The sequence below is a fragment of the Saccostrea echinata genome, unplaced genomic scaffold (genome assembly GCF_033153115.1).
Source record: "Saccostrea echinata isolate AGI-Se365-2 ecotype Australia unplaced genomic scaffold, CSIRO_AGI_Sech_v1 ptg000011l, whole genome shotgun sequence".
Classification (NCBI taxonomy): domain Eukaryota; kingdom Metazoa; phylum Mollusca; class Bivalvia; order Ostreida; family Ostreidae; genus Saccostrea; species Saccostrea echinata.
In genome coordinates this window covers 2,346,560-2,357,591 of record NW_026889760.1, presented here as the reverse complement: position 1 = coordinate 2,357,591, position 11,032 = coordinate 2,346,560, and the positions used below count along the sequence as shown (strand labels likewise).

The window sequence follows — 11,032 nt, the reverse complement described above, 5'->3', positions numbered from 1 at the left end:
CTTGAAAATGAATAGATCATCCTCATTGAGTCAGCATTAAGTAAGCAGATCTTCACATCAACTAATCAATTTAAGTCATGTTTTATCAGGAAATGAACTTTCTATCCATTTCATGGAACCTTGACCTTTAACCTTGAAAAACAATAGGAATCTACAAACAGCTGTCAAAGAGGATTAATTATATCAAGTTGGTACATATATGTAATTGTAATATTCTTCTTTTCTGATATGAAAACTGAAAATATTTCCATGTTCATCTGTGCCTCAATACATTCATACCTTTGAAACTTGATAGGACTCTAAATAAACTTTCATATATCAAAGTCTTTTATATATGGATGTTGAGATGCCAATGCTTGACTTGATGATATCCATGAATTCAATTCAACACATCCTTGCTAACTGACAAATTGTTGATATGGCTAAAGGTCGAGTGATGAAGTTCTTGCATAGAAAGTGACAAAGACAGGATTCCACATTATAACAAATTTATTTTTTGACCTGTACAAGTGAAATTAATTTTGTACATTATGATCTAGTTAACTGTACATACTGTATTATATATTTACATCACTACCTGTATAACATCAACTGCTGTACGATTTATCTAGCAATGACACAGTGCTGCCGTTAACAATGACCAAATTAGAAAACAGGGATTATACTGTATGATTAAATAAGGTAAAAAATAAAACTAAATACGACAAAAGTCATTGCATAAAGTTACTGGAAAAAAAAATTACGATGATATTTGAAAATTTTGATCAAATAACAAAATGTCTCTTCTCAATATAATGATTATGTAAAAATACATTAACAATCTGAAATAGATGGTCGATAATTTGACATTTTTTTTTTTTTCAATTTGAAGGCAAAATACTATAAATAAATTTCATACAACCTTAACTAAAGCCCTATAACAATGACAACCTTACACTTTTATCTTAATATTTACCAATAATGAAATAAACATTGTATATATTGTGTAAAAATCTATATATTTTATACTGCATTAAAACAAGACTTATATATGTATAATGTAGATAAGCAACATCACTGATAAATTAATGATATAACATTCATATATGATAAATTTACAACTGACAATCAATGGAACAACTTGCACTGTCTGAAAGGAAATCTATGTCTAAGTTGTTCTCTCATTCATGTAATGATTAATTGAATAATTAAGAACACTGTTTACTAACAATATTGTTCAGAAAATGTATATGTATTGCAATAATACATGTATTTCAGATTTCATTAAAAATTCAATGGATATAAATATATGTTAGGTTTGTCTTTGGAGAAAAAAAATACACAAATAAAAATCAATGAACTGTTTTTTTAAGGTATATACAATTTCTATGTAGTTAGGGGTATGACATAAATGTGTGAAGTATAAGTTCCAATTTCTACTTGGGTCGAGCAGCAAAATGATTGCAAGATTTGATATCACTTAAGAGTGTGTATCCAAGATGTTTCAAGTTTTCATTTGATTTCAATCATTTCCTTCATATTGTTATAATATAGATTGTACTGTAAAAGTATAAAATATATATATATATACACATGTACATTTAAGCACTATTAATAGCTGAACAAGTTTTACTGGTATATCGAAGCAAACTTCTGAAAAAAAAAAATGAAGGCCTTCAAAAGGCTTACACAACAACTGATTTTGTTAAAAGAGATATTATTGCAAAAATACTTAATCAGCAGCAAAACGAAAAAAGTGTTCTAGGAACGGCAAAATAAGTACTTAAAAGATAAAAAAAAAAAACTGAAGCCACCAAAAAATATGGCATTTCACAATACCACAATATGTATCAGAGTGCATATTCAAGACCATTCACAGATACCTAAAAAAAAAAATCTCAATTTAGTCTTTGCATACTGAAGGGCATTTACCATTACAACTGTATGCCCTGCTGATATGTTTTATATTTAAATAAGAAATACCAAGATACTATAAATTACTACCCCATCTCGGAATACACATCTTTATATACACAGATTTAAAACTGGCCCCATCAGTATGTTAATCGTAATAGATAGATATATTTACAACTTTAAAGATAATGTTAATTGAGGCTACATTAAAAGAGCCTTTTGTATCACTGTTCTGTCAAAACTTGCATCTGATGACAATTAATATTAATTAAAATTAATTCATTCAAGTTAATAAGTTTAATACCCTAGTTTTTAAAAAAAATCTCAAGAAATATGTCCCAAACTGCAAAAGCGAGAAAGAAGTTAGTAAATATTAAATAACTGGAGATATTGCTTTAAAATTTTCACACTCTGTTTCACACAAAATACATTAAACAGATTTCAGATATTCTGCATGGACATTAGAGCTTATAGAAACAACAGAATTAGTAACAAAACAATTAAACGAAAACTGTGAGCTTCCAACGACAAAAAAGATGCTAGTTGCAATCATCAACCCTGAAGATAATGCTGCAGCTAATCTTTGCTTTACTGTATACAATGTGCTCTCCCATCAAATGCAATCCAACAAAAATCTGACAGACGTAAATGCAACTCAACTGACAAGAATTTGATTAATGTAATGTAAATGTCAATTAACAACAATGCTAGTATGTATAATCAATGGCAAAATACGAAAGAACTGTATTAAAGAAATGCAAAAAAAAAATCCTCCTTGTTAATAGCTTACACAGTTAATCATCTCCGCAGATGGGTTTTTTTTTTATATCGTCAAAAGAACAACCTAAGAAATATCACATACAGTAATATCAACCATGTATCACACTTAACAATCTCCATCTCTTGTCCAGGGTGTGCGCAGTCAAGAATCATCTGGCCATTTTCTTTCCCCGGCTGGTCACTGTTTTTGGTTTTGGCACCATATTACAAATGTACACCTTTCTCTACCTTCAACCTGAATACTGCCTATTTCCTTGGTAACCAAAATAGTTTGGTTCTCTCATGTCAATGTTGCGGCGACCAAGATATGGTGAACTTTGACCTATAGGACCATTTGTCATTGGTACGTTGTTTGAAGGTGAATACCCTCCACCCACTGGACTAGGCTCTGTATTGAGATACAATGTAACTCAATGAGCAAACAAAATTTATGAAAAATGCCTCGTTTCACAGTTAATTGATCAGATTGATTTTATCAAGCTCATGTATGTGATGAAAATTTTGTTTTCTGATTTTTTCTACATTTTTTATTGCAAATTTTTTTAAAAACACTTTCGGAATACTAAATGTATCTTTAAAGATATTCTTCTGGACTGTTTAACATTCATTCAGTTGCATGTCATAATGTAAACTAGAATTATTTTTTAAAACAATATTTTACCAAATGCAGGTGGCAGTTTTCCTGTTCTCCTGACCAGCAGACGAACTGTTTGGCCGCCATTTTGTATAATATCTATAGCATCAGAGTGTGTCATACTTTCTGTTTTGTAGCCATTAATTTCGAGTATCTGGTCACCCACCTGAAATAAAGGGCATTCAACGATACATTGTCATCTCCTAAAATTTTATATATCTAGGTCCTGATCTATTCACTTACACTTTTGTATTTTCAATACTTATCACTTAAAAGTCAATAATATAGAAAAGAGCTCCCTCTTAAGCTTGCTCAACCTATCTAATATTCATTCATATCCCTTATTAGTTTACAAAATTATTAGTAGTAGTATACCAATTACAAAGCTGATTTTGCTTTTTTCTCTCCAAAGAATATAGAAAATACAAATTTAGCTAAATACCATAAAAAAACCAACTGCCTTTCAAAGGCACATTAACTTTCCAGTTTAAAGATCTGGACTCACCCGGAGTCTTCCGTCTAGATCCGCGGATCCTCCTTCAGCGATCCTCAGAACAAACAGAGGCATGCAGTTAAATTCCTGTCCTCCTCGTATTGAGAAACCAAACCCTCGGGAGCCCCTTGGCAATTCTACATAGTACTCCCCTTCATCTGAACTTTGATGTTTGGGGAACATGTGCTGTCTGTTTATGTCCTTATAGCCCCTGTCTGCTGGGGAGGGAGGAGGGGGGAACCTAGGAAAAAACAGAAATATGTTAAGGTCATCAGGACATAACTCATGAAATTATGAAAGCTTGTCGGCTTGGCCAAGATCAGGTGCCCATGTTGGTTGCAGATTAACAAAAAAATGAAGTCAAACGAAATATCTTACAAATATGTTCTATGTAACACTACATCCTTTTGGCAGATTGTCTGAAATTTCTGTCCATTTCTGTCAAGCGGTTAAAAAGATTTCACTCTTAATATAGCAGAGACCCAAGTGGGCTACGGACTATACATATTCAGGCATAACATTTATCTTTATTATATTCAACTAAACAAAAAAAGTATAATTCAAATACAAACTCTTCACAAAACATTGTCTGAGCAAGAAAAGTCACCTAACTCATTTCCTTTAAAATGTTACAGTATATAAGGACATGGGTAAATTTGTTAATCTTTGGGAGTTTTTCTACTCTTATTATTTGGACATCTGAAGTAAAAATACATTAAAGTACTTTCAATTTTTTAAAGATATTGTATGTGGGGATGAAAATTACAAACTTATTTGGTAATATTCAGAGAAAAACTGTGTCAAACATTTTTTGATTGACTATTTTGAAACCTCGGGCTACGGACTATACATATAGTATTTTTCATTTATTGAGAGGCCATAGAGAAATACCTGTTTGTATCAGTATATATTTGTTAAAATTGTCATCATGGAGTTCACACATGTTTAATAAATCCTTTCATTTGGATATTAAATCAATTTATACAAAAATCACGTGCAATTTAGCAAAATAAAACGAAAAACTTCAAATAAATTCACGAGTAAAATATAAATTGTCAGAAAAAAATAATACACGTCAGAATTACATGTAATTGTATCATCTGGAGACCAAGAATGGGCTTTAATTTAGCATCTATGAAGGCTGGATTTCATCTGAGCACTGGGGCTACGGACTATACCGTTAATCATCTCTATTGTGGACAATCAACTTAAAGAAAATATGATTGTATAATTAAATTTTGGGCAATTTTTTTTTATTATTTGGCATTCTATAAAAGTTCACGCTACTGAGTTTGAGTATTCAAAATACAGGTGACTCTCGATCTCTCGAAGTTCAAGGGACCGCAAGAAAAGTTCGAGAGATCGAGGGGTTCGAGAGATAGAAAGTGAATAAAATCCGGAATTTTCAGTTCCGATCATCATTGTTCCACTATTATAAATACCGGAAGTATATGTTGATAATAGCATTGCACGTTTTCATTCGTAGTTTACAGATAATTCACTTGATTTCAACAACAATGATCGTATTTTGAATAAATAAAACGATCTCTTTAAGTTTCAATATTTATTTGTTCCCATTTCACGATTACATAAAATCTGAATATCAATCGTCGGTGTGGCTAACCCACGGGCCTGATCGGGTACTTTAACAGATTTCTCGTATTAAATCGGTATTTAATTCTTGAGATAGGATTTCTTGTGCAATGTTTGTCATACTGGGATTATGTACATTCTAATAAAAACTTCATAATCTATGGAAAATTATTGACACGCCTCTTAAATTATTCTCTAAAAATTTTCGTCGCGCTGTCAAGTCAAAAAATAAGTTGTGAAGCAATTCGTTTACAATTTACCAATTATAACCAATTATTTATATCAACACTCAGATGCTCACAGGTATAGTGACATCTATGTAAACACCCAATAAAAACAATGAAATGTGTGTAACGGGACCCAGGTCTTGGTTCAAGAGATAGAGAACTTCGAGAGATTGGAAGTTCGAGAGATCGGAAGTAAATTTGCTTAGTTATATAGAGGAAAAAAACGGGACCGGAGGTTCACTTCGAGAGATCGAGAACTTCGAGAGATCGGAGTTCGAGCCATCGAGAGTCACCTGTACCATATTTAAAAATCAAGTGTCTAATGTACTGTGTACTTTCAATGCCAAATGAAATTCCAGTTCAACTAATTAATGCATTATTGGTGTTCAAACTATAATGAATAAAAGCAAAAGGAGCTGTATTTAAATCAAGGCATGATTTTTTTTTGGGGGGGGGGGGGGTTACAGACAATATAACTTCATATTTTTTTTTATTTTAATGTAATATATGGAGCTCAAGGTGGTCATTCAAAAGGTGTATCGGTATATAATTTCTCATGATCATATGGTGTAATTCATAAGAAAGTTACAAAACATGATTGATCATTTGAAGTAAAAACATGATTAGTACAATATTTATCCATCGAAAATCAATGCTTTTTTTTAAAATTAACAATTCAGTGAAAAGTAGATTGGGTGGCACAATTATAAAAGTGAAGGTCTCACTTTGTACTAAATTGCAAAGTAAGGAGTTGATCCTTATGTTTTGGGATCAAATCGCACTATGGAATGTTAAGACTGGTTGATGAGAAGTAATAAACCATTGAAGCCCAATTTTGCAGTAGATGCAGGCAGGAAAAAAAATCTTGCCAATACAGAAGTACGATTATATGGTCTGTAAATTTGCTAAATTTATTTGTAGAGTCCGTAGCCCTTTTGTAAGTAGGATTTTTGTGGCTAAATATCCTTTTAAGAATATTACAATGCAAATTATTCTAAATGGAATGATAGTATGTATCACAAGAAGGAAAACTTTATCATGTATATTTAGAAATATGTTGTGACCACAAACATAACAGGACAGACTAAAGAAGCAAGCCTTTAGTTAAAAAATGTTTATTTTCAGACATTTTATCTTTAATTACAGTGGTATTTGTATTTAAAAAACATTGCTCTTGTTTGAATAAAAATATTATTGTATTGTAGTTATTGTATCAATAATGTATATGACTTTTTCTGGAAGTTATTTTATTAGGGCTACGGACTATACAGGGCTACGGACACCAATCATTCTTTAATAACTTCTTTTAGTGTTAGCGCAAAAGCTATACATTACTGTTTTTTAATTTGACTGGTAACTGTGAAAATATCAAACAAGAGCATGATTAATTCTACATTCTTTTGTTGAACACAAACTATAATAAAATATGGGGCTACGGACTATACAAAAACTTTGACCAGTATGGGAAAAAAATTACAAAATGTGTAGGCATTTTACCATATAACTACTATATTTTTCTCATAGTACTTTTTTTCTTCAGTAAAATAAAAAAAAAATTAAACACATTATATTTGCTCTTTTTTGCTAAAATTACGCATTTATTCAAACATTAAAAAATCTTAAATTATATAACAAAGGTATATCTGCACACATTTATTCATAATTTCCACAATTTTTATCCTTTTTCTTTTCTGTAAAAAATAAACTAAACCAGAGTGATTTTTCTATAATTAAGTATATTTATTTTTAAATGTTTCATTCAGAATAATTTTAATTAACCATTTTTTAAAATGTAAAAAATCAAGTGCAACAGCATAACGCTTCAAAAATTATGAATCTTTGACTTTATTCTGTTGTTTTTTCAAAGACGCAGATACTATATATATGATATTATATACCAATGGAAAGCTCTCATTCTGTTCTTTGCAATGCAACAAAAGACATTTAGATTAGATGTAACTATAAAGAGTTACATCTATATAACATCATTTAGTTGGAAATGGGCACCTGATCTTGGCCAAGCCGATGTTGATCTACATGTAATTTTTGGCTATTGAACAAGAAATTGCCACAAAGATCAATTAATATGCTGGTGATAAGTAGTTATAAGTAACAGAAATGTCATATAACTGAACTTTATTTATCCATGATAGACATTATATGAAGTTCTTGCAAATTACCTTCTCAGTTCACTGTCAGGGACAGCTGGATAAGCCATGGCATTTACCAAGGACCCCTGAGGACTCTGAAATTAAGTATAATTATCTTAGAGAACTTCAGTCAGAATGAATTTTACCTTGGCACATTTCATACTGTCAATCAAATATCAATGTTACCTTTTGAGAATTTGATGAGTTACTTGCAGCATCATCTGTAAAAATAAAGGACACAGAATAACATACAATAATATAGTAGATGTAACAGCAAAAAATACAAAAATTTTGCCCTGCTTTGTTACAAAATGCAGAATTCCCAACCTCTATATAAAACTGGATGAAATTTTCAAGTAGCATTCAATATTATACATTGTGTTCATATATTATCGAAAAAAAAAATATGGACCCTCTGAAGAAACTCACTCTCAACTCAAATCAGTAATGAAACTGTAGCTCCTATCTGTAAATTACACGTAACCTGTGAAAGGCCTAATTGCTCCTGATAAATTACCTTTTGGATGCACTCTCTGTCTAAATGACAAACTATCTTTTGAAGGTCCGAGGTAGGAGTGTTGAATTACCCTAAAGGACACCCCAACTTTTTGAGTGATGAATTACTACGGATGACAAATTACCAATGGGAGGCCCAAAAAGTCACCTGAGGGACTTTCCCTATTTCCCCCCACATCAATTTGAATGAATTACCTATGGGAGGCCCCACTGTCAGAGTGACAGAGTAGCCCGAATCTTTGATGAGATTAACGATGTCTTCATGATGCATGTGTGAGATGTCCACGCCGTTTACGGCCAGGATTCTGTCCCCTATGTGAAGCCTGCCACATCTCTCTGCTGGACTGTTCTCTATGATTTTACCTGTGATATCAAAACACTCAACATTTAACTGATGGCAAAGTGCTTCTTGGCCACATTGTAATAACGAAGATCAATACTGCAAAAGCCTGTTTCATTTTGCCAGATGACTCATAACAGAATACTCATATAAACTAATGAACTGTGTGATTAAGAAATGGCATGTTTCATGAAATGTGCAACTGTGTGCAAGAGACAGAATTCAATAGTTGGATCAAGTTGCTTGCATGATGCATCTGGTTATACTGTATACACTAACAGCACTACAGAGAATACAACTGGTTTACTGTTGACATAACTGATTAAAACATCAGAGGAACCCTCAGTGACATCAGCTCCAAAAAATACAAATATGAATACTACCTTAACTTATAATCTCTTTAGATTTAAAATGCTTTTATGCAAAAGTGTACACGGTAGAAAGGTTTATGGGTATGGTACATATAGCACTAGGAATATATGGTTTAAAGGGTTGCTGGTGTAACAATAGGTTTACAGATGAGGGGAAAAATGAAAGTATGATTCATTGAACATCTTTTTTGCACAACACAAGGGCTTCCATTTCAATGTAATTATTTTGAGTGGCTTTTATTAATGTAATGGAAACCTGTCAGAATCTAGGACTATAATGGGTCAGAATGAATATCATGAATATATGAAAAATGTCTTCATAATTATGGTATTTGACAAATTTCTGATGTTGGTAAAGCCCCTCACTGCAACCATGTACTAACGTCATCACTGAACAAACTATTCAAACAAACAATATGCTTTCACAAGACAATACTCCTTTAAGCGGCTACCATTCTGTCACCAAAACAACTTTTTTTCAGCCATGCAATTATTATGAAAACTTCAAAAAGATATATCACCTGCATAGAAAGACATAAATACAATAGTTCTACATACATGAAGCACTGCATTAAACCAATTAATTTCAATTTGTTTGTAAAGGTCATCATGCAGTGAGTTAAGATGCCCTAACATTCAGAAATTTTTCTTCTACACTAAGATCATCATTTTTATCTCACTGCTTCTACTCTCTATCATGCTTATAGCATAGAAATTTCTAAGGAAAAAACATTTCTTTTAAACTTAACCAAAAAAATCTACAAACTGCAGTCAATATAATTACTAAAACCATTTTCATTGACAGTGACAAAACTGCAATCATGTCAACAGAGGTGCAAGCCAGGACAGACAGGAAGGAATATTGCATTCTGGGAAATATCCAGGCAAAACATATGAATGCCTCACCAATCCATGGATAAAGATTTTTCCTATCTAACCAGTCATTGACTCGGTCTGTAAGAACCAATTATGAGGGGCATCAATACCAATTTTTTTCATATTGTTCATCAAAATGTTTACATTTTTACTCTGGGAGAAAACATGAGTATTTTATATCAATTTAGCATGAATGAATTCTACTTATAAAGTACCGGTAATTGATTTTAACAACACTAGTAATCATGGTAATATGATAACAGTCACAAATTTGTCAACAAATACTTTTTATCAAAATGAAAAAAACATGACGAATTTTTATTTCAATGCACTTAAAATAGTGAAATTCAGACAAGACTGAAAAAATTCTGAAAAAAATTCCACTGCATGTATTTAATACTTTCTTCTCCCTTGGATCTATGTTTTATTGAATACAAATGTCAATGTTCAATAAAAGTATAATACAAACCCTTGGTACGTACCGATACACTCACCTATCACAGAGCCCATCTTGGAAATGGAGGAGATAATGACAAATCCAAACCCTTCTGTTTCCCTTCGCGTCACCAGGACGTCATATGGATAGATATCTGAGTGTCCTAAGGATAGATAGCCAGAATCTAATAACAGAATAAAATCAACAGTAAGGTCTTGTCTAGCTGGGTCTTATTTCAATATTCAAAAAACTTAACCAGTTTGACGCTAGCTCAATTAAGATTTTTATATCAAATATATCCATAATTAAGTGTATTTCATTTGCTGAATCATTACTCATGAAATGACAGTGTTGTTGTACTTGCATTCTGATGTCTACTTTTTTAAATAATGAGGAATGCTTACCTCCTAATACCCGCCTCCTGACCCCAAGTGTCACATGACCTCGCTGACCTGCCTGAGTCATCAAAGTGACCACCCTATGATGTGAGGAATTAATGACGTTCTGACCATCGACATGTGTGATTTCATCACCTGTCCGCAAACGACCATCCAAATCGGCTGATCCATCTGGTACAATATGTCCCACAGAAACCTAAATTGGATTTTTTAAAAAAAATATACTACCATTTGTTGACGAGATGCCATGATTCCGAATGGTCTATTTGTACATCTCACAAGTATACTATAGTAATGATAAGCATGAATGATGTCATACAGCCGT

The 11,032-nt window shown here is 32.1% G+C and overlaps 1 protein-coding gene across 10 annotated transcripts in view; it reads right to left on the bottom strand.

Moving 5' to 3' along the window:
• Positions 1-471: 471 nt before the first annotated feature.
• LOC133184794 (membrane-associated guanylate kinase, WW and PDZ domain-containing protein 3-like) overlaps positions 472-11,032 on the bottom strand; it is a 35,366-nt gene continuing 24,805 nt past the window's right edge. For 3 of the 10 annotated variants that reach the window (XM_061319857.1, XM_061319862.1, XM_061319860.1), the window contains 9 exons: positions 10,714-10,903; positions 10,356-10,493; positions 9,904-9,951; positions 8,482-8,649; positions 7,957-7,991; positions 7,801-7,865; positions 3,813-4,041; positions 3,335-3,473; positions 472-3,061 (listed from right to left, as the gene is read on the bottom strand). In XM_061319857.1, the coding sequence (XP_061175841.1) occupies positions 2,904-3,061; positions 3,335-3,473; positions 3,813-4,041; positions 7,801-7,865; positions 7,957-7,991; positions 8,482-8,649; positions 9,904-9,951; positions 10,356-10,493; positions 10,714-10,903 (1,170 nt within the window). In that variant the 3' untranslated portion in view covers positions 472-2,903. The remainder of the gene's footprint in view (positions 3,062-3,334; positions 3,474-3,812; positions 4,042-7,800; positions 7,866-7,956; positions 7,992-8,481; positions 8,650-9,903; positions 9,952-10,355; positions 10,494-10,713; positions 10,904-11,032) is intronic. The other 7 variants (XM_061319863.1, XM_061319865.1, XM_061319864.1 and 4 more) reach the window with 5 other exon arrangements.